This window comes from Meriones unguiculatus, chromosome 21, assembly GCF_030254825.1.
Source record: "Meriones unguiculatus strain TT.TT164.6M chromosome 21, Bangor_MerUng_6.1, whole genome shotgun sequence".
Classification (NCBI taxonomy): Eukaryota; Metazoa; Chordata; class Mammalia; order Rodentia; family Muridae; genus Meriones; species Meriones unguiculatus.
This window is the reverse complement of record NC_083368.1, coordinates 14936955-14961749: the sequence shown is the minus strand read 5'-3', so window position 1 is coordinate 14961749 and position 24795 is coordinate 14936955. Positions and strand designations below refer to the sequence as shown.

Genomic DNA, 24795 nt, shown 5'->3' with positions numbered 1-24795 from the left:
TTGAAACAAGCAAAGCCAGTAACAGTTTCTGGAGCCATGTATGTAAAGGGCCAAGTGTTCTTGAGAGCAAGGCTGAGCAGCCCTACATGCCTCAATCTGGGCAGCTGAAGAGAGAGAGTGGGGCTTATGAGGAGACACAAGTGAATAAAGTGTAATTAATAAAAGTTTAAAAAAAAGACTCAATATTTCAGGGAACACTAGACCCCGCCAGCCTATTTTATCAAAAAGAATGTGAAGGTACATTTAGTGAATACGTAACTGCTCAGTTGAAAGTCACAACCCTAAAATTTCAGATCCAAGACCACAGTAGGAGACCATCTTGTCATTTGGTACATTCCCCTTAATCCCACATCATTTTGAAGCTTCCCTACTTAGGAAGCTGACCCACTAAATAAAAATTAAAGTTTCATTTCCTACCTGACATTGTCACAGAGGTAAATAGGGGGAAAGGTATGGGATCTGGATAAAGGGATGAGATAAAGTCTTGTTGAGCTTCACAGGAAAAAGTCACGTGTGCACAGGATCAGAGATACTGGACACTGAGGAATGATTGTTTACTCATCTCCATGGATACCTCAAGATTCTGTCAGGTGCTGATTGGCTGAGATGTTTTGAAACAGGCAAAGCCAGTAACAGTTTCTGGAGCCATGTATGTAAAGGGCCAAGTGTTCTTGAGAGCAAGGACACTGTTCTTGAGAGCAAGGCTGAGCAGCCCTACATGCCTCAATCTGGGCAGCTGAAGAGAGAGAGGGGGGCTTATGAGGGGACACAAGTGAATAAAGTGTAATTAATAAAAGTTTAAAAAAGACTCAATATTTCAGGGAACACTAGACCCTGCCAGCCTATTTTATCAAAAAGAATGTGAAGGTACATTTAGTGAGTACATGAGAAATTGCCCATTGAAAGTCACAACCCTAAAATTTCAGATCCAAGACCACAGTAGGAGACCATCTTGTCATTTGGTACATTCCCCTTAATCCCACATCATTTTGAAGCTTCCCTACTTAGGAAGCTGACCCATTAAATAAAAATTAAAGTTTCATTTCCTACCTGACATTGTCACAGAGGTAAATAGGGGGAAAGGTATGGGATCTGGATAACGGGATGAGATAAAGTCTTGTTGAGCTTCACAGGAAAAAGTCACGTGTGCACAGGATCAGAGATACTGGACACTGAGGAATGATTGTTTACTCATCTCCATGGAAACCTCAAAATTCTATCAGCTGCTGATTGGCTGAGATGTCTTGAAACAGGTGAAATCCAGTAACAGTTTCTGGAGTCATGTATTTAAAGGGCCAAGTGGACACTGTTCTTGAGAGCAAGGCTGAGCAGCCCTACATGCCTCAATCTGGGCAGCTGAAAGCACACAACTCAGAGATGACAGTTGCTGTTTCCAAGATGTATTTCAAGTGGTCATTAATAAATTCATGTCATTGACATGTGAGATTATATATGGGATGCCAGCCCCTGTAGTACCCAACCTTAAGATTGATACTACGGCTAAAATGGATTAAAACAGGCTTTGAAAAATGTTTAAGGCTTCTGTGCAAGCAGGCAGCTCTTAAAGGGGCAACAGCAGCTTCTCAGACAAAAAAAAAAAAAAAAAAAAAAGGCTGCAAGCCTCTATGGTCATAAAAATTAGATTTAACAGGTAATAAGATGTTCCTCCCTTGAAATGATAGCTAAAGGGAATAAAAATAAGTTTTGTAATTTTGTTTGTTTGTTTTGAATATATAAGTTAACTCTGTTCTATATATCTTGATATATGTTATTGATTTTTAAGTATATTAATAATCAATACTGCACATAATATCTGTCCTGTTTTAAAAACCAGGATTATAAAAATAATAAGGTTTAAAACTATGTTTATATAAAATATTAAAAGTGCACCTTCATGTGTTTATATATAGGAACTTCTTTTGCTGGCAGCCAACATCAAAATAATACATTTAATATTGATTTTAAAAGTACTGAATTGTTTGCATTGATAAAATTTGGTTTTGCCTTTTAAAATTATGGTTATACTTTGTGACTTCATTCCTAAAAAGGATACCTTATTTTGATGCAAAATTTTTTCTTATGCCTTTTAGCCCAGGTTTATATAGGGTTATATTCAACTCATTTTTAATTATTATAAAAATATATGCCTGGTTGCCAGTTCCTATATAAATTATTTAATGCTGTCTCTAAATGAAATTTTTGTCCTTTATGCTTTTTTTTGTTGTTCAGTTTTAATGCAATATGATAGGATGACAAGATTTTCTGGCCCTTCTATGTATTGTATTTGATTATAAGTTTTGCTTTGATTTTAGTTCAGAAAGATATTTAAAGTTATGCTAATAAATATAAATAACTGCTAATAAATGCTGTTAGTTGTAAGAATGGATTTCATCTGGCATTTTGTTTATTTTTTAAAGTTAAGCCTAGGATGGGTAATTATAAAATTGGCCTACATAAATCTACTAAAGATAAATATGTGTTTAAAAATATTCATTTAAGAAATATGACAGAATTAGAGATTATGGCATTCTATTTCATAGGATGCAATTTAAAAGAAATAATTTAAAGAGAGATAAAAAATAATTCAGATATGCTGGCCCTCAAGCTTATCAGAGATCTGATGAATATGGCATTTTAACATGTGTAAGTTTATTATGACAGAGAGTCCCAAAATCCTGGCAGTAGCTCCCCGAAGGTCTCCAAGAAGATTTGGGCACAATGTGACTCTGGATTATGGTATGCTAGCCACTGGGCAAGACTGCCCCAACTGGCCCACTGCCTGGGCCCAGCCTAAACTGTGGACACCTGGAGAGTCAATGTTTCACGTTGCTAAGGGTGAGGTGAGGCCATTCTCTCATTTCTTTCTCCACAGAAACAGTCTCTCATCTTCTGTGCCTGATTGCTGGACTGCCCTGCTCATCATGCCATGAGACCACAGGAGCCAAGGACAGCTGCCTAGAGTGATGGACTGACTATTTGTCACTGTCATTTTAATTGGTACATAGATTGGTATATACTTATCCTTCTCAGGTCTCTGATTACATTGATGGCTAAGCTAAGATAATGGTAGCCTTGCAGCTAAAGAGCAGATAGTTAGATCCATTGTTAGTGTATTGGTTAATTTATTAGTTAGTTAAAATTACCAGGTACAAGGTTTTCTATGTAAAGAAGGCAAGCAGGTTTGCCTGCCTACAGGCTTCATGTTAATTATTATCTCTGTCTTATAATGGATGGCTAGAGAGAAAGATAATGGAGTTTATATAGGGTCTGAGGATATAAGAGTTTACATTTTGAGAATCTAGAAAATGTTTGGTTTGGGAAAATGTTTTAGGGTTTATAAATGCAAATAAGATTGGAGGATATAAGTAGATGTTTTAAGATATATAAATTGTAATGATACAGAAAAATGATTTGAGGCATATTAAAAATGGGAGATATTTTATATTTTAGACTTCTTTCCTCTCTCTCTGCTATTGTTGTACTTATGTTGTTATAAGATTTTAGGAGTCCAGAGTTATGACATTGACTAATAGAGTTCTGATAAGCTGATTGCTTTATATCCAGTCACAAGTTTAAGATTTTAATTGTCTTTTGATGGTTTTCTGGAGATAAATATAAAAATGCATTTCATCATGCTAAACACATATATACAATGTGTATATTTGACCCAAAAGCCAGAGCTTTTACTATGATATCTTTAATATTTGCCATTTTTGAGGTAGACTTTAATACAGAAGTTAAAAATATTTTAAATCTATTTTTTTCTAGTTGCTTTGTTAAGGGAAGTCCAAGCATCCACAGTTCAGCACTAAAGCCACTAATGTATTTCTGCCTAACTTTCCAGTGTAACATGGAGATGGGAACTAAAAATAAATGCTAAGAAGATCTGACAAAAAGTGGCCCAGGTGGCTGATTACCAACAGCTGTATCCACAGTTAAAATGTTAGTTTCAGATCATGGATACACTTAAATTGTTGCTCATTCCATTGAATGCAGTTTTACCTGTTATTCACAAAATGTTTTAAAAAAATCAAAAAGTCATGAGATTAGACAAATTTTAATTTCTGTTTCAGTTTAAACTTCTCTCAGCAGATTTTCATCTGGTTGAAACTGCAAGCTGAGATCTGAACTTCCTGGAAGCTGTCATGATTATTCACTGCCTCCTCGGGTAGACCACCTAACAAGATGTTTCTGAGGACTGCCCCATTGCCCAGCCTTTGACTGGCATTTTAGCCTTCCTAGCCCCTGATGTCAACGGTCCTACTGTCAGCGTTGAAGTAGTTTCAGAAGACGAGACCATCGGCCCAAAATCCCACCTACAGGCTAAAATGCTAAGTCAAAGGTGGCTCCCTGATATTAGCTATTATCTTGGGGATTGCTTAGCTGGAGCAGAAACTAGTATTGCAATACAATACTGGATGTACAAAGCCAGAGTTATAGCAGCTCAAGGGCAGAATCTTTTGCTTTTGGCCATTTTTGGATCAGGCTTACTTAAAAAGTTGTTAAAATATTAAAAACGACTAGGAACTATACAGTTAATGGTAATAAAAACCCAATACAGTCAGCTTGGAGATGACATTGAACTGTAAAAGCCCAAGATTGGCCTCTTCAGTTACATGGAAAGGGGGAAATGAAGAGCTTAAGATAGCCTGAATATAACTCCATTTTGAAATAAAGATCTTGACTGGGAACTGAATGCAGGCATCAGGAAATATCACAGAGGGTACACCTGGCAGAAAACAAAGTTAACTCTCCTAGCAACAGCCTTCAGGAAATATAACAGAATAAATGCTTCACAGAAAATAGAGAAAAACTCCCTGGCAATAATCAATGGGAATTGGTTGAGAATTGGGTGGGAAAATTCTCCCCAATGTTTCAGATATGGTTTAGAAAAATAGCCATTGTGATTATATGCCTTAGCCATTGTGATTATGTGCTTCAGAAAAGGTGACCCCGCCCTGCTAAACTTCACCCAATTCTGTAACTCCAAGGCTTGTGCCCCCCTGCTTGCTGCCATGGAAACCCCCAGCTCACAGACTTTCCCTTTAAAAATCCTGTTCACTCAGAGCTCAGGGTCTCACTTCTCTACTGCTGCGCCAGTGAGACTTGGGTCCTGAGTTCTATTGCTCTTGTAATAAAGTTCTCTTGCAATTGCACCGAGTCATCTCCTGGTGGTCTCTGAGGGTCCCGTGAACCTGGCATAACACCACTAGTGGGACTGGGTATCAGTTAATTGAGTTGTTGAGCCAGGGCATCCTATGGAAAATTTCAAACAACCCAGGTTGTTGTTATTAAAATATATTGCTTTCTGCCAACTGATAGATCAGTGCCACATTCTTCCATCCAGAGAGGTGTTTCCTTCTGCAGCAAATTGGATTGCATACAGAGACCCACAGTCAGATATTATGCAGAGAGATCTTGAATCACACAGCTCTAAATGGGATTTCCCTATGAAAATTTCCCTCCCCTCAGAGCTCTTGGAACCCTGTAGAAGGGGAGGTAGGAAAAGTATCAGAAGTAGAGGGAATGAAGGATACAAGGAGAACAAAGCCTTGAAACATCAGGCCACAGAGGAAGATGATGCAGCCAGCCTTGATGAGACCTGATAAGCTAGGGTCAGATAGAAGGGAGAGAGGACCTCCCCTATCAGGGGACAAAGGAAAGGGCAGAGTGGTAGAAGGAGGGTGGGTGGGATTGGGAGGAGAAGAGGGAGAGGGCTACAGAGGGGATTCAAAGTGAATAACTTGTAATAAATAAGTAAGAAAAACTGTGATCAAGTTGGTGAAGTATAGAGCTCTTCAGGATTGATGGCTTCTGCTTAGGCATGGGGCCAGGGTGGGGCAAAGATGAACTCAGTTATCTTTAAGTGCCCTGGTACTGAGACTTATACCATGTTCCAATGAGTGTATGAACAACACATATTTGAATTGATGTCTCTTTTTAATTTATTTTGAGTGTGACACATGGGTAGGAATGTGAACCTGGGAGCAATGGAAAAGGACTGTAATGTGTATTGTAGGAAATTCCCACATAATCAATAAAAGTAATATGTTGACAATTTTGACAATGACTTTTAACATGGAGAAAAGATTCCTTTAAAGGAGGGCAGAGTTTTACTTTTAAGGCATGTTTTCCAGGAACTCATTATGTAGCAGAGAATTCTAGCCATGAGCTAACTAGTGGTTACCCAGCTACCTCAGACCCCATGAGCTCAGGTGGCACCTCTGAACAAGCAGTCCTGGCACTAACTCTACTTTTAGAGAGTTTGTCTGGAGGACCACAGCAGGAAACACAGCTGCTCTTGTGCCCTAGCCATGTAACACAGGCCCATTTCTCTGTCCTGAAGGTCCATTTTTAACTGTAAACCCCAGGACCAGGATGGTTGCTCACTGACCACTGAGTAGGACACAGCTGCCTATCCCAGCCAGGTCAGCCAAGGCAACCCTGCTCAGAGAGGGTTAGGCAACACTAGTGTAGAACAGCACCAGCTGTCAGATAATATCTTGCCTCTCAGTTCTCCTTTTACATACACTGCTCTCTCTCTGTTTCAGCCAAAACAGTCCCAGGACATCTCTGGTTTCCTTTTCTTTTCTCTGCTCTTAAAGACTCAATGTTCCAGGGAAGCCTAGACCCCACCAGCCTATTTTATCAAAAAGAATGTGAAGGTACATTTAGTGAGTATGTAACTGCTCAGTTGAATGTTACAACCCTAAGAAATTTCAGATCCAAGACCACAGTAGGAGACCATCTTGTCATTTGGTACATTCCCCTTAATCCCACATCATTTTGAAGCTTCCCTACTTAGGAAGCTGTCCTATTAAATAAAAATTAAAATTTCATTTCCTACCTGACATTGTCACAGAGGTAAATAGGGGGAAAGGTATGGGATCTGGATAACGGGATGAGATAAAGTCTTGTTGAGCTTCACAAGAAAAAGTCACGTGTGCACAGGATCAGAGATACTGGACACTGAGGAAAGATTATTTACTCATCTCCATGGATAACTCAAGATTCTATCAGGTGCTGATTGGCTGAGATGTCTTGAAACAGGCAAAGCCAGTATCAGTTTCTGGAGCCATATATTTAAAGGGCCAAGTGGACACTGTTCTTGAGAGCAAGGCTGAGCAGCCCTATATGCCTCAATCTGGACAGCTGGAAGCACACAATCCAGAGATGACAGTTGCTGTTTCCAAGATGTATTTCAAGTGGTCATTAATAAATTCATGTCATTGACATGTGACTTTCACATTATCCCAGATTTCATTACGATTTATTAAATGCACAGATATGTCCTTAGTTGGTGAATTACTTACTGTGAAAATGCCATGAACAAGGCAATTCTTTGAACAAAAATCAATTAATATGTCCCTTGCTTATAGTTTTTCAGAGTCTAACCATGATGGCATGTCATCTTGTTGTCATCCTTCAGGAGAGCTGAGAGCTTTTCATACAAAACTACAAGAGGCAGAGAGAGACACAGACAGAGACAGAGAGAGAGAGAGAGACAGAGACAAAGACAGAAACAAAGACAAAAAAGACAGAGACAGAGAGACAGAGATTCCTTTTTGTCTGGTCACTTCCATTGGCATATTAAATCTCAAGGCACAGCCTCCTATAATACAACTCGAATAGGAATTATATTCTCTAACAAGGCCATACCTCCTAACCCTTCCCAGACAGTTCCTCATTGGGGGACTAAACATGTAAATATATGAGCTTCAGGGGGACATTCCATTTGTAATCATCAGAAAGTAGAAGAAGATGGAGGGAGACCTCTAGACTAAATGATTCTAGTCATCCTGAAAGTTTGCCATTCAATATAATGATTAAAGTCACAGCATACACTGCTGGGTAAAGTCTTTCAGAGGCCCTCTGTGGTAGGCTCCTATCTTGTTTTGTCTTTTCTATCTTTTCCAATCAAAGCAGATGCTGAGAATCAATACCAGACTTTAGGCAGAGTGCAGGGAATCTTAGGAAGGGAGGGGGATATAGAAAGATCTGTAGGGGCCATGAGCTCCACAAGCAGAGCAACAGAACCAAAAAAAAATCTGTGCACAGGGATCTTTTCTGAGACTGATATTCCAACCAAGGACCATTCATGGAGATAACCTAGAACCCCTGCTCAGTTGTAGCCCATGGCAGTCCAGTGTCCAAGTGGGCTTCCCACTAAGAGGAATAGAGACTGTCTCTGACATGAACTCAGTGGCTGGCTCTTTTATCTCCCCTCCCCCCCTCCATGGCCAGCTTTACCAGGCCACAGAGGAAGACAATGCAGCCATTCCTGATGAGACCTGATAGGCTAGGTTCAGATGAAAGGGGAGGAGGACCTCCCCTATCAGTAGCCTTGGAGAGGGGCATGGGAGGAGATGAGGGAGAGTGGGATTGGGATTGAATGAGAGAGGTGGCTACAGCTGATACAAAGTGAAGAAATGGTAATTAATTTAAAAAATAAAAATTATAAAAAATAAAGTCACAGCAACTTTCAAGGACCAACAACCAGACTGACAATCTCCTTTGGAGAAAATGTGAAATATTTACATAATGGAGTATCACTCAGTTAAAAAAAAATGACATCATGATATTTTCATGCATTGAATGAAACCAGTAAAAATCATCCTGGGTGAAGTAACTAAAATGCAGGAAGACAAATATGGTATGTATTCACTTGTCTGTGGATATTATTCATTAAACAAATAATAACCAACCTACACTCCATACTCCAAGAGAGGTTAGCTATAGAGGGATGAGCTAGTAGGGGAAGCTTGGATCTCCCCGAGATGGGAAATAAAATAGCTTTTACAGGTGGACTGGGACCTGTGGGGGAAGGGAACGGGTGGATGAAATGAGGAGTGGCAAGAAAGATAGGGTAGAGGAAGAGAATCCTGGAAGCTACAGCTGGAATAGAATGCCATCTGAGAGATGATGGAGAAACCTACTGAGGTGGAAACTTCCTGAAATTTAAGAGGATCCTAAGGAGGTCTCCTAATAATGGAGGATAAAGTTACAATAAGCCATCTATTGGGACCAAACCATTCTTCCACTAGTGGGACTGGGTAGCAGTTAATTGAGTTGTTGGGCCAGGGCATCCTGTGGAAAATTTCAGACAACCCAGGTTGTTGTTATTAAAACAACTGATAGATCAGCGCCTCATTCTTCCATCCAGAGAGGTGTTTCCTTCTGCAGCAAATTGGATTGCATACAGAGACCCACAGTCAGATATTATGCAGAGAGAGATCTTGAATCACACAGCTCTAAATGGGATTTCCCTATGAAAATTTCCCTCCCCTCAGAGCTCTTGGAACCCTGTAGAACGGGAGGTAGGAAAAGTATCAGAAGTAGAGGGAATGAAGGATACAAGGAGAACAAAGCCTTGAAACATCAGGCCACAGAGGAAGATGATGCAGCCAGCCTTGATGAGACCTGATAAGCTAGGGTTAGATAGAAGGGGGAGAGGACCTCTCCTATCAGGGGATGAAGGAAAGGGCAAGTGGTAGGAGGAGGGTGAGTGGGATTGGGAGGAGAAGAGGGAGAGGGCTACAGAGGGGATTCAAAGTGAATAACTTGTAATGAATAAGTAAGAAAAACTGTGATCAAGTTGGTGAAGTATAGAGCTCTTCAGGATTGATGGCTTCTGCTTAGGCATGGGGCCAGGGTGGGGCAAAGATGAACTCAGTTATCTTTAAGGGCCCTAGCACTGAGACTTATACCATGTTCCAATGAGTGTATGAACAACACATATTTGAATTGATGTCTCTTTTTAATTTATTTTGAGTGTGACACACGGGTAGGAATGTGAACCTGGGAGCAATGGAAGAGGACTGTAATGTGTATTGTAGGAAATTCCCACATAATCAATAAAAGTAATATGTTGACAATTTTGACAATGACTTTTAACATGGAGAAAAGATTCCTTTAAAGGAGGGCAGAGTTTTACTTTTAAGGCATGTTTTCCAGGAACTCATTATGTAGCAGAGAATTCTAGCGATGAACTAACTAGTGGTTACCCGGCTACCTCAGACCCCATGAGCTCAGGTGGCACCTCTGAACAAGCAGTCCTGGCACTAACTCTACTTTTAGAGAGTTTGTCTGGAGGACCACAGCAGGAAACACAGCTGCTCTTGTGCCCTAGCCATGTAACACAGGCCCATTTCTCTGTCCTGAAGGTCCATTTTTAACTGTAAACCCCAGGACCAGGAGGGTTGCTCACTGCCTATCCCAGCCAGGTCAGCCAAGGCAATCCTGCTCAGAGAGGATTGGCAGATGGAGCAGAGAGTTCCCCTCAATTTCTGCCACTGCTAAATAGCATTAACATTCAAATGCTAATGTGGAAATCTGAATGGAGGGCGGCTGTCACAAGGATGCATCTTATTTCTGCTCCTGTCTGCATCCCCACCTCTCTCTGTTTTCGTGGTAAAGCTATCAGAAACTAGCTGGGTGGTTCTGTCTTTTCCTAAACACTCAATATCTTAGTGAGCCCAGAGCCCAGCCTATTGGTCGTTCCACTGTGGAATTGAAGATCCATTCAGTGATAAAGAAAAATCTCTGTCCAAAATCATTAGCCCAGATCTAACATCAAGGCCAAGACCGATGTTAGGGAACCAGATCCTAGTTGTACTTTCCTCTTGCTTCAACACTGACTGGACTCCTCAAAGTATATGTTAAAATCAAATGGAAGAAATGGTTAATTTTTTCCTTACCAGATATTGTTGGTAGAGCAATATGAACACAATTATAAGAATCACATAAAGAGATAAGAACACTGTCAATTTTCATAGAAAAAAAGAACAAGCAAGCAAACAACCCATATCCAGGATCAGAGATACTGGACCCTCAGGGAAATTAGTTTTGTCAGCATTATAAGGATCACAAGATCATTCAGGTGGTTAATGGCTAGAATGTATCATATTGCTACACTGGTAGCCCTAGTCCAGGACTTCTGGGGAAAAAAGAGCTCAAATAACTTAGAGATGCAGAGCGGAGTTTTATTGGGTTCATGTCTCTTCTCTGTAGCTGTATAATTCCTTACAGTTACAAAATTTGATCTGTGTCTAGTAAAGGAAATGACTTAGAAGGTAAGACAGCAGATTTAGCTTCCAAGCCAATCCTGAAGAGACACAGGGTCACAATGATTGCCTGCAATTCATGTATTTTCCAAAGGTTAGAACAGAATAAAGACCCCAGCACCGTCCTCATCCCTGTGAGACTCCTGCAGCAGTATGTGCGCAGGAAAAATCCTTCAGGAATAATTTTGACTTTTTGGCAAGAACTGGCTTATCATTCACAATTCATTCTAGAATTACCATGAACCAGCACCAGTTACTCTGTTTCAGCCACCAGGGTGCTGCAATTCCAGCCTTGAGCCCAGGCACTCAGCTAAGAACTGTTACCACACTGTATTTGGAGAATGCTAATTTTTGTAATTTTAAGGTATCAACAGTGTTCAAGAGTCATCAGAGAAACACACATAGCAAAGGTGTCTTTTCTGTTACTGAGTCCCCTCAGAACTCAACACTAGTGTGGAACAGCACCAGCTGTCAAGTAATATCTTACACCTCAGTTCTCCTTTTTTTTTTTTTTTTTTCAATGCAGTTTATTCAGGAACATTGAACAATCCTCGGACCCTGGGGAAAGCCAGCCCACAGCTTAAATAGCCTCTGGGTAGCCAACCCAGGCGTGCCACGTGGGCAATGCAGATAGGTCCACATACATGGAAGCAAGCCAGATCCTCAGCCTTAGCCAAATGTGGAATTGTTCGTGACAGAGAGCACTCACCATCGGGAAGGTGGAAGGCGGAAACCAGCTCCATCTTTAAGGCATAGCATTCCGCAGCTCTCTACAGTTCCCCCTTTTTGTTTTAGACGCATCAGGCAAGAGTAGAGGTCTGATCTCTGATATTAGAAATAAATTGGGACTTTGTACCGATGTTCATTTAGGTGTCATCCACCCAAAGAGCATCAGACCCGTCTGATACCTTTTTCTCAGAGGCGGGACCTGGGGCATCAACCCGCATGCAACCAGACATGCTCTTCTCTGGGTCCAAAGAGGCTGACCCTGAGTGCAGTGCTTAGCCTCGCATCCTGAGCGTAACATTTTAGCTTTTTATGGTATCCAACCATGCTTGGGGAGAATGTCCTGCTTCAATGGCTGTAAAGGCCTGAATGATCATGGCTGCATCACACTGTTGTGAGACTCTAATCTTGCATATATACCACAGGCAAACCAAGGAGACCAACACCAGAAGGCCTGCTAACGCTCCCATGCCCACCCATTCCTTCAGATGATTCATGGCTGCAGCAATCCATGATGATAATCCTGTGGCTAGTCCTGCGAACTTCCCAGGGACTCATACTCCAACCAAGGACTATTCATGGAGATAACCCAGAACCCCTGCACAGATGTAGCCCAGGGCAGTCCAGAGTCCAATTGGGTTACATAGTAATGTGAAGAGGGACTGCCTCTGACATAATCTGATTGGCCTGCTCTTTGATCACCTCCCTCTGGGGGGGAGCAGCCTTACCAGGCCATAGTAGAGGACAATGCAGCCACTTTTGATGTGAACTGACAGACTAAGATCAGAAAGGAGAGGAGAACCTCCCCTATTAGTGGACTTAGGGAGTGGCATGCAAGCAGAGGGAGGAGGGAGGGTGGGATTGGGAGGGGAGGAGGGAGGGGCTTATGGGGGGATGCAGAATGAATAAAGTGTAATTGATGAAAAATTAAAAAAAAAAGGAAAAAAATAATTTAAGAACCTTAAATGACTTTCAAAAGTGGAGGAAAACATGGAGTTAGTCAATTGGCATGGAGTACGTCTCGCCCCTGGGGGCAATGGTCTCCTGAACATACTCAGAGCTCGGACACCACCACTGCTAGTTCTAGAACTGACACAGGATGTTCCAACGAGGGGGTTAAGGCTTCTCATAATATTTCCTATAAGCCCACACCTGTTTGTCTATATCCCCCATTTTTATTCATTATTAGCCAGATAGAGCCAAGTAATTGTGGTAATGATACTTGCTTTTTTGCCCAATGCTGGAATGCTAGTAAATTTAGGTATGCCCTGGTTACTCGCATGCCTCACTGCGTGCCTGTGCCCGTTGATGTCCCTCACGCTATGACTCTCTTCAGACAGAAAAGGGATCTTGGAACTACAGCCACCATTGTTACTACCATCTCATTGGTGGCTGTTGGAGCTACCACCGGGGCATTAGCCATGAGTAATACTGGGCAGACTGCTCAGACCCTGAACAATCATTTAGCCAATGTAGCTCATGCCTTAGTTGTACATAAAGGAATTAATGCTCAACTAAAAGGAAGCTTGATGGTGTTCAATCAGAGGAGTGACCTCGTGCAGGAGCAAATTGATACCCTATGGCAAATCGCTCAACTTGGCTGTCAATGAAAATATGCTGGACTTTGAGTCACTAGCATATAACATGAGAATTTTTCCTGTGCTGCAAAACTGTCTAAACAATTGTCAAGCTATATTTTAGGTAATTGGACTGGAGAATTCGATACTACGATGGAGCAGCTGAGAGTGGCCATTGTCACAGTAAATTCTACCAGAGTGGACTCAGTTCTCCTTTTACATACACTGATTTCTCTCTCTGTTTCAGTGAAAACAGTCCCAGGAATTCTTTGGTTTCCTTCTCTTTTTCCCTGCTCTTAAAGTCAGAAACTCCACAAGGAGAGCAACAGAACCAGAAAAGTTGAACACAAGGGTCTTTCCTGAGACTCATACTCCAGCCAAGTACCATGCATGGAGATAACCTAGAACCCCTGCACAGATGTAGCCCATGGCAGTTTAGTGTCCAAGTAGGTTACATAGTAATGGGAAGAGGGACTGTCTCTGACATAATCTGATTAGGCTGCTCTTTGATCACCTCCCTCTGAGTGGGAAGCAGCCTTACCAGGCCACAGAAGATGACCATGCAGCCACTCCTGATGAAATCTGATAGACTAAGATCAGAAGGAAAGAGAGGAGGAGCTCCCCTATCAGTGGACTTGGGGAGGGGCATGCGTGAAGAAGGAGGAGGGAAGGTGGGATTAGGAAGGGAGGAGAGAGGGGCTTATGAGGGGACACAAGTGAATAAAGTGTAATTAATAAAAGTTAAAAAAAAGACTCAATATTTCAGGGAACACTAGACCCCGCCAGCCTATTTTATCAAAAAGAATGTGAAGGTACATTTAGTGAGTATGTAACTGCTCAGTTGAATGTCACAACCCTAAGAAATTTCAGATCCAAGACCACAGTAGGAGACCATCTTGTCATTTGGTACATTCCCCTTAATCCCACATCATTTTGAAGCTTCCCTACTTAGGAAGCTGTCCCATTAAATAAAAATTAAAGTTTCATTTCCTACCTGACATTGTCACAGAGGTAAATAGGGGGAAAGGTATGGGATCTGGATAAAGGGCTGAGATAAAGTCTTGTTGAGCTTCACAGGAAAAAGTCACGTGTGCACAGGATCAGAGATACTGGACACTGAGGAATGATTGTTTACTCATCTCCATGGAAACCTCAAAATTCTATCAGCTGCTGATTGGCTGAGATGTCTTGAAACAGGTGAAATCCAGTAACAGTTTCTGGAGCCATGTATTTAAAGGGCCAAGTGGACACTGTTCTTGAGAGCAAGGCTGAGCAGCCCTATATGCCTCAATCTGGGCAGCTGAAAGCACACAACTCAGAGATGACAGTTGTTGTTTCCAAGACTCTTAGTTCTGGAAAAGTGTCACATATGTATTTCAAGTGGTCATTAATAAATTCATGTGTCATTGACATGTGACTTTCACATTATCAGATTTTATTAGGATTTGTTAAATGCACAGATATGTCCTTAGTTGGTGAATTACTTACTGTAAAAATGCCCCATGACCAAGGCAACTCCTTGAACAAAAAGCTTTTAATATGTCCCTTGCTTAGAGTTTTTCAGAGTCCATCCATGATGTCATGTCAGCAAGCAGTCATCTTGCTGTCGTCCTTCAGCATTGCTGAGAGATTTTCACACTGAACCACAAGAGGCAGACAAACAGACAGACAAACAGAGAGACAGGGAGACAGAGACAGAGAGACAGAGACTCCTTTCTGTCTGGTCACTTCCATTGGCATATTAAATCTCAAGGCACAGCCTCCTATAATACAACTCCAATAGGAATTATATTCTCTAACAAGGCCATACCTCCTAACCCTTCACAGACTGTTCCTCATTGGAGGACTAAACATGTAAATATATGAGCTTCAGGGGGACATTCCATTTGTAATCATCAGGAAGTGGAAGAAGATGGAGGGAGACCTCTAGGCTGAATGAAAATAATCATCCTGTTAACTTGTCATTCAATATAATGATTAAAGTCACAGCAACTTTCAAGGAAAAGGATGTGTGGAATATTTACATAATGGAGTATTATTCACTTACTTTTATTCCTAGGGCTTTTAGGTATGCCCTTAAGTTGCTTGTATGCGATGTCTCAGACTTCTTTCTGAAGGCACTTAGTGCTATGAACTTTCCTCTTAGTACTGCTTTCATTGTGTCCCATAAGTTTGGGTAAGTTGTGCCTTCATTTTCATTGAATTTTAGGAAGTCTCTAATTTCTTTTTTCACTTCTTCTGTGACCAAGCTGTCATTGAGTAGAGAGTTGTTTACTTTCAATGTGTATATAAGCTTTTTGTTATTTCTGTTGTTGTTGAGGCCCAGTTTTAGACCATGGTGGTCAGATAGCATACAAGGGATTATTCCAATCTTCTTGTATCTGCTGAGGCTTGCTTTGTGACCAACTATATGATCTATTTTGGAGGAGGTTCCATGAGGTGCTGAAAAGAAGGTATACTCTTTTGAATTTGAGTGAAAAGTTCTGTAGACATCTATTAGGTCCATTGATTTAGGACCTCAGTAAGTGCCCTTATTTCTCTATTTAGCTTCTGTGTAAATGATCTGATCCTTAGTGAGAGTAGAGTGTTGAAGTCTCCCACTATTAAGGTGTTGGGATCGACATGTGATTTCAGCTTTAATAATGTTTCATTTACAAATGTAGGTGGTCTTTTATTTGGGGCATAGATGTTCAGAATTGTGATGTTCTCCTGGTAGAATTTTCCTTTGATGAGAATGAAGTGCCCCTCTTCATCTTTTTTGATTAAATTTGGTTGAAAGTCTATTTTGTTAGATATTAGGATATCTACCCCAGCTTGATTTCCGGGTTCATTTGCTTGAAAAATATACTTTCAGCTTTTTACTCTGAGGTAGTGTTTATCTTTGTTGCAGAGGTGTGTTTCTTGAATGCAGCAGAACGTTGGATCCTGTTTCTGCAACCATTCTGTTAGTCTGTGTCTTTTTATTGGAGAGTTGAGTCTATTGATGTTGACAGATAATACTGACCAATGAATGTTAGTTCCTTTTATTGTGGAGTTGGTGGTGTAACTGTGTTTCAATGCTTGTTTTCTTTTAATTTTTTGCTGTGAAATTATCTATATCTTGTGTTTTCTTGGGTGTAGCTGTTTTCATTGGATTGGAGTTTTCCTTCTTTTATCTTCTGTAGGGCTGGGTTGCTGGGTTGATATTGTTTAAGGTTAGTTTTGTCCAGAATATTTTGTTTTTTCCATCTATGTTGATTGAAAGCTTTGTTAGGTATAGTAGTCTGGGCTGGCATCTGTGGTTCCTTAAAGTCTGCATGACATCTGCCCAGGCCCTTCTGGCTTTCAGAGTTTCTGTTGAGAAGTCTGGTGTGTTTCTGGTAGGCCTACCTTTATATGTTGCTTGACCTTTTCCCCTTGCTGCTTTTAATATCTTTTCTTTGTTGTGTACATTCAGTGTTTTGACTGTAATGTGACTTGAGGAGTTTCTTTTCTGGTCTAGTCTATTTGGTGTTCTGTAGGCCTCCTGTATATTTATGGACATTTCTTTCTTTAAGTTGGGAAAATTTTTCTTCTATGATTTTCTTGAAGATATTTTCTGGACCTTGGAGCCTGGAATCTTCTTTTTCATCAATTCCTATTATTCTTAGATTTTTGCCTTTTCATGGGGTCCTTGATTTCTTGGATGTTTTGTGTTTCAGACTTTTCCAATTTTACTTTTTCTTTGAGAGATGTATCAATTTCAGCAAGTGTACCTTTAGCACCAGAGATTCTCTCTTCCATCTCCTGTATTCTATTGGTGATGCTTACCTTTGTGCTTCCTGATCTTTTCTCTAAGCTCCAGGGTTTTCTCTGTTTGTGTTTTCTTTATTGATTCTAATTCTGTTTTCATGTCTTGCACCATTTCCTTCATCTGTTTGAATGTGGATTCCTGTCTCTCTCTCTGATGGTCTCTATTTTTTTGTTGGTTTCTTCTCTATATGCCACTAATTGTGCCTCTACTTGTGCCTCTATTTGTTTGGCTACATTTGCCTGTGTTTCTTTGAGAGCTTTGTTCTCAAAGAAAAATATCCTCTTTATTAAAATATAAAAATATCCTCTTTATTTGCTTCCATTTGTGTGGCTATTTCTTGGAGAGATTTGTTTGTTTCCTCTTTATGTGCCTCTAGTAACTGGATAAGCATAGCTTTAAAATCATTTTCCTGTGTTTCTGATGAATTGGAGTATCCATTGATTTTTGGGGTTGCTGGTGACATGATGATGTCCTGATTTTTGTTGGATGTGTTCTTATGCTGACCTCTGGCCATTTGCTTATCTGTAACCTTCACTGTTTGTCCTGGATTCTGAAGTTCAGACTGGTACTGTCTTTCTCTGGTGTCTGGAGAATTCTTCAGGAAGATGAGAGAGATCTAGTGGTTTGAGAGTGTGTGTTGGTGATCCAGCTGTACCTAAGGGAGAAAGATTGGTGGGAGGAGAAGGACAAATGGGGGCAAGCGTGTAAGTGTGTGCGTGCGAAGAAGTGTGCCTTGACAGACAGGGTGTCAGAAAATGTAGATGCCTGAAGTGTGTGGCAGGGGAACTGTGCAGACACCAGAGGGATTGCAGGCACTTGAGGTCTTCACAGGTGAAATTGGCTTGTGCAGATTTCCTGAATACCTCAACGGCCTGCAGGCCACTGGTATTTAGCTCTGTCTGCCCTCCAGGAGTTATTTTCCTGGACTCTACTGGTAGACCCATAGAACAGGGGCCTCAATGTTGAGAACACTGTCCCTCTGTTTCCCACAATGGGTGCGTGGCGGGGGGGAGGGATCTGATGTCTGGCTGCTAGCTTAGAAGGACCCTGGATCTGGGCTCTGCAGGCTCTTGAAGGCGCACTCACTCTCTAGCAGGTCAAATTGGAAAGCACAGGGTTTCTCCCTGTTCTCTACTCTCAGTTTAGGGCCTGCTGGGTCAAATGAGGGTTTAGGAGCTCCTTCAGCTCAGTGGTGCTGCAGCTGCCAAACTTGAGAGTCCAGCTGCAGCCACAGAACTGGTAGGATGGTCCAGGTGCCTGGTGGGAAATCCTGCGGAACCACAACAGTGATCCACAGACCTAGGTGGCCCAATGGGCCTGCTGTACCTGGGTGGTTTGGCCGGTCTGGCAACTTTGGTGGCTGTACAGTCTGCTGTCCGCCACTGAGGGATTGGGCAGTGTATGCAGTCACTGGCTGGGAGGCCCTGTGGAGTCCGTACAGTTGCTCGCAGACCTGGGACCCGGAAGGATGGTACCGCAGATCTGGGACTGGAAGGCTGGTATAGCTGGCAGCCTCAGCTGAGGAGCTTGGAGCCCATCTCTGCTGTCTCAGTCCCCAGGCAGTGAGTTCTGTGCTAAGAGTCTCTGGAGTCTCTAAGAGTCTCTGTGGGCCAACACCATGGAGGAAAAAGACAGACCACTCTCCCTCAAATAAGAGGTTTTTTCCTGCTTGGTGGTCTTCATACAGGGAAATTGGCTTTCTTCTACATTTACTCTCAAGCTGAGATATCACCTCTTCTTGGTTAGGAGCCTTCCAGGCTTAGATGGTACTTTCAGCTCTTCAGGGAATTGAGTTTGCTGACTCACTCATCCAGTCTCAGGGATAGCCAAGTTTCATAGTTGTGTAGGTGCATTCTTCTGTCTCCCTCTGCTCTATCTGTTCCCACCACTCATCTATTTAATTGCTCTCTTGCTTTTTTCACATTTTAATTTATCCCATGGAGAGGACTTTGGAGCTAGGGCATCTGTGTTTTCTGAGAAACAAAAATTTAATTAGCAAAGTGCATGAGAGAAAAATGGAATCTCTTCTCTCTATTTCTTTCCCTCTCTTTCTTTCTTCTCCTCCTTTCCTCCCTCCCTCCTTTTTTCCCTCCTCTGTAGCTGAGGCTGACCCCCTATGTACATACTCCCTATGTAGCTAAGGATAAGCTTGAACTTCTGCTCCTCTCACATCTACTGGGAGTAGGCAGGATCAGAAGCATGTGCCACCATGCCTGGTTTATTCCCCATGCCAGGTAAGCATCAGCTAGGCTAAACCCCTAGCCCAAGGCTCTTACTCTTATTATGGCCACAAAGCTATTGAAAAATTATGTGTCTCCGTGACTATAAACTTCGCACCCTGCTACAATCAAATGTGTGTAGAGAAGTTCACATTCCTGCCTAAGAAATCTTCCCGTCTTTGGAGCTAACTTTGGGTTCTTACACTGGGTTGTGCTGGTTGCCTCTTCCTCAGTGAGGGCACACTTCTACTAAGGTGTTGCATGTCTATTCTTGGCTGTCAACTTGACTACCCATGGGACTAACTAAAACCTGAGGGTCATACTTGGAATGGGTTTTTGCTTAATTTGAAGTGGGAACATCCACTTCTAGTCCAGATCTTTGAGGTGGGAAAACATACCTTTAATCCCCATCTTTTCAGGTGGGAATACCCACCCTAATCTTGGCCATGTCTTCATCTGGAAGACTATGTACAGACATGGGAGAAGGAGGGTTTGCTCTTGGCCCACTTGCTCTTGCTGGAAAGTCCATTTCTTCACTGGCATTACAGCCTACTTCTTTTGGATTCCAGCATATGCTGAACACCAGCTAAGTCATCCAGCCTCTTCGACTGAATGACTATCGAATTCTTGGACCTTCCATTGATAGACAGCCATTGTTGGATTAGCTAGGCCACAGCCTGTATAGTCATAATAGATCATATATATATATATATATATATATATATATATATATAATATGTGTGTGTGTATGTCCCATCTCTATATTATTAGCCATCTACTGATCTATCTATATATTTTCTGAAAGTCATACTGATAAGTCACATACATACATACATACATACATACACGGAGAGAGAGAGATTATAAAAGTTGTTTTCCTATAGAACCCTTACTAATACAGGCATGTATCCTCTACCATAGCAAGGTTCTACCTGAATTCCCTCCTTTCTCTGTTTTCCAATACTGATTAACTTGATAGGTCTTTTGAAAATTAGTTGGCTTTCTATTATAGTAATTTCTTTATTTGTCTCCGATAAAACATCTTGAGCAAAAGCAACTTAAGGAACATTTTGTTTTGGCTAAAGATCCCAGTGGGCTAGTTTTCCATAATGGTGGTGAAGGCATGCCAGCAGAAGCAAGAAGCTGACTGCTCATGACTGTACATAGGAAGCGGGGAGCTGGGAGTGGGCGAGGCTAAGAACCTTCAAAGCACATTCACAGTAATGGACTTCCTACAGTAAGTCTCCACCCATTAAAGGCTCTAATCCCTCCCCACCTCCAAACATCACCACTAAGCTGGGACTAAGTGTTCAAATACTTAAGTCGATTGCAGGCATTTATCATTTAACTACTGCTACCACCACCACCAACAACAACAGTGACATCAATAACAACAACGACATCATTATCAACAACAATAATAACACACATATATGATTCTGGAGAGTGAGTATATGATTTACTCTACAAAGGGCTATTTTTGAAGAATTTATGTGTCTTAAAGAAATATGCTCTGTCTTCGTGGGTTTTTTCTTATATACTTTTCTACTCACCTACATAGAACATATGATCATACATCATACACTCTCCTTCTGGCTCCCCGTCAAATAATTTTAAGAATGTGATAACAATAATGCATTATGTTTGCTTTGATTTTCAGCTTTTTGAAATGCTTTTCCTTTCTCTAACTCATTTGATTACTAAGAAGGGCTCTCTGGGAAGAATGTATCGCTTACTTAATATAGCGTTGACCTAGCCTGGACAAAGCCTTACGTTTAATCTCAGCACTAAATAGACTAGGCATTCTGGCACATGACTGTTGTCCTAGCACTGGAGAGGTAGAGGCAGGAGGATCAAGAATTCCATGTCATCCCTGGCTGCTTAGCCAATTGGAGGCCAGTCTGGGATACTGAGACCCTGTCTTAAAAAGAGAAAAAGAGAAAATGGAAAGAAAGAAAAAAAAAGAGAAGAGAAGAAAGGGAAGAAAAGAGGGAAGAAAGGGAGGAAGGAAAAAAGAAGAAAGGAAGGAAGAGGGACAAAAGAAAGATTATAGAGACTTCTTTTTCAGTTTTTTGGTTCCATTTTTATTTTTATTTTTATTTATTTATTTTTAGAACAACTCAGCAAAATAAAATTCCGGTTTATTGTTGGACATTGTTTCACACATATATCAAACAGGCCAAAAAAATAAAAAATAAAAATAAAATAAACAGCAACTTCATAGACAAAAAAAAAAAAAAAAAAAAAAAAAAGGGAAAAAAAGAAATCTTTTATCTTTGGCCTTTTTAATCATCTCATACAAACCAACTACTTATAGTACAGCTAAGTACATACACAAAAAAGTTACTGGAATGCTCGGAATAAGATTGTTTTTTTTTTTTTTTGTTGTTGTTTTTAACAAGGTTTTTTTTCTCCTTTGAGATTATAATGAACATGGTCACACCACAAGTAAAGTCAGAAGAGGACAGAGAACGCTCTGAAGGCTGGTTTGGTCACCCGTTATCATTAAAAATGGCTGACCCCTAATATGTACAAAAATATAAAATGTAAATAAAAAATACAAACAAATTTTCCTTTTAAAGTATTTTTAAGAAAGAAAGCAGGGCCTGGGAAGTTTGGTTCTTTTTCTCCTCTGTTGCAAATTCATGTTGTGGTTTTGGTGGGGTGGTGGAGAGCGCATGTCATCTGTGGGTGACACTGCCCGCTGTGGGGCGGGGCCTGCTTCCCTATTCGAAGGTGACCACGTTTAAATTCTGAGACGGGAAGTGGAGGGTGAATAGGTCACGGTGGCCTTAAGTTTAGCTTTTCCTGTTTGCTGTCTAGTCATCCTCATCAGTCTTCTGCTTCTTGGTGTCAACATCATCATCCTCATCATCTTCAGCTACCCGCTTGCCCGTAGGAGCCTCAGTTTCCTCATCTTCATCTCCGTCCTCCTCCTCACAGCATTCCCATTGGCAGGTGCATCTTTTCCATTTTCTGCCTCCTCCACAACTTCCTTCTCCTTCAAGTCCTTGGTGGTGATCTCGGAGCTGATGTCCACTGCCGCGTCTGACATGGTGGGGCACGCCGGTGGTCCGATGCAGCCGAGGGGGACAGAAACCGAGCTCGACCACTCTGGCGAGAGGGCTGCCGGAGTCCGCGGTGGAGGAGGAGGCGGGCGGCTGCGGCGAGTGGGGAGCGGGACCCGGGAACAATGCAAAGATGGCTTTTCGGAGCAGCCAGTCCCATTTTTATTTTTATTTACGTGCAAATACTTATATATGCCATGTGTAAGTGCCATGGAGACAAGAGGGTGTTGGAGCACCTGGAGAAGGACTTGTTACCTGTTATGTGAAGGGAGCCTGGGAACTAAACTCAGGTCCTCTGGAAGAGCAGCAAGTAGTCTCAACTACTGAGACATTTCGCCAGCTCCATCATTTCCCATTTCTCAAATGGAGAGATACCATATGAGTTTCCTAGAATTAAAGAATGAGTTGACTGTGTGCTCACCCAAACCTTGTCTATGGTCATATTTATTTTGGATATTTCCCATACACACTGATCACAGAAGGTGGGATATCCTGGTCCAGAATGGAGAAAGAGGAAGCTGAGGGGAGGAGCAGAGAATCCAGAGGAGAGGTCTTGGAACCATGTGGAAAGATGAACAGGACCTAAGATATGACTAAAAGCAAGTATAATGGGTAAAATCTGAATGGTAGGAGTGGGCTTGGAGTTTACTATTGCCCAGCTCTAAATTTAAAAAAACAAAACAAAACAAAACAAAACAAGACAAAACTGGGATTTAAAAAAAAAATCCCAGTTTCTGTGTGGTGACTTGGATATACAGCTGGTTTAGGAATAACTGTTGATTAACTAAAAGATAAGTCAATAGTAAATATTAACACCCACAACAGTGTTCCTTCTTATACAGCCAAGGACTGCCTCCATGGAGATGTGGAAATGGGATTGCTCACAGTGTAGTGGTCCCTCCTAAACCAGTCATTAACAATGATTTTAAAATGTCCTACAAATTTTCTAGAGGCTAATCCAATTGAGGCATTTTCTCAATTGAGGCATTTCTAAATTCTCTTCCCAGATAACTCAAATCTGTGTCAAGTTGACAAAAATAAATAAATAAATAACTAAAAAAGTCAAACAGGATAATCAGGAAAGAAAAATATATAGAAAGACATAGAAAGATGAGACTAAATATCTCTAATTATTTTATAGAAACGAAGCAATAATTGTTTAGAAGCTTGATCCTGTTGAGGAAAGACCTTTTTTTGAAAGAAAGATTCATTTTTACTTTATGTGTGCGAATACTTTACCTGCATATATGTATTATGCTGTATGTGTCCAGTGTCCACTGAGCAAAGATGGGGAAATGGGATTTCATGGAACTGTAGTTAAAGACAGTCATGGCATACCATGTGGGTGCTGGGGACAAACACCTGCTCTTCAACAAGATCAGCAAGAGCTTTTAACCACTGAGCCATCTTTCCAGCAGCCTCCAAATGCCTTTTCTTCACGAAGGATGACGTGGAGTCTGCCGTGTGGACTACTGCGGAGATGGACGGAGGGAGCTGTTAGGGAGCACTGTCCTCTTGAGGGCTTTATGCCCCTCAAAGCAACAATTCTCTCATGGAAATAGCATAGAACCAATGCCAGAGAATATATAAATGTGAGCTGACACTTGAAATAGATTAAGTAAAAATTCAAGGTTTGTGAGATCAGTTGGAATTTGTTTGAACAACACTGAGCTCATAGAATTGAGTTTGGACTAGGTTTATTTGTAAGACAGGAAAATGTGACATACGGGGAAAGGAAACTGGTGGTTTAATGAAAATGTGAAGAGAAAAAGAAGCTGAACTCTGCTGCTGACTTGCTGGGAGGCCACAGGGAAATCACTTTTGCATCCCAAGTTCCAGCCTTTTCATCCGTAAAATAATTCTTGGGAATAATAAAATGCAGGGAGGTTGCATGTCAGTCAAGAGGGGCTAAAAACCCTGTCATAATTAAAGAGCCTCAAGCTCCATAGGATTACGCTGAGCATTCTATTCTTCATTCAAGCTACCTGTCCATGGGAGCAGCAGGGGAGACTGGCCACTGTCCTTGCCCTGGTATCCTCCTGTCACCATCAATAATGTATTTTGTCTCCAAAATGAGAGCCCCAGAGGAAGAATTTCATGTCAGCCATTAGATATTTAGCATAATCACGACTCACTGGCCAGAAGTTATCCCAGTGGTCCAGAAATACAATCAAATCTAATATATGCAATACCAGAAAATCATTTTTAATCATTTAATCTTGATGCTCACCACAGGTAGGTTCTGTGAGAACTAAAAAGCAACACACACCAAGCCTACAGCGTCATGTCTCACACACTGAGTCCCAGGAAATCACAGCTCTTATAGTCAGTATTAGCTTATAGTGGCTAAGGAACAAGCTGTGAGGTTTC

General features: G+C 41.3%; 1 protein-coding gene and 1 pseudogene across 1 annotated transcript in view; both read right to left on the bottom strand.

Annotated features, from left to right (window-relative positions):
• The window catches only part of LOC110543719 (STAM-binding protein-like), a 43846-nt gene extending 24041 nt beyond the window's left edge, over positions 1-19805 (bottom strand). The window contains exons 1-2 of the mRNA XM_060374207.1: positions 19791-19805; positions 18349-18741 (exon numbers count right to left, since the gene is read on the bottom strand). Of these exons, the coding sequence (XP_060230190.1) occupies positions 18349-18741; positions 19791-19805 (408 nt within the window). The remainder of the gene's footprint in view (positions 1-18348; positions 18742-19790) is intronic.
• A 1677-nt stretch (positions 19806-21482) lies between these two features.
• LOC132649702 (prothymosin alpha-like) lies at positions 21483-22477 on the bottom strand (annotated as a pseudogene).
• Positions 22478-24795: the final 2318 nt, after the last annotated feature.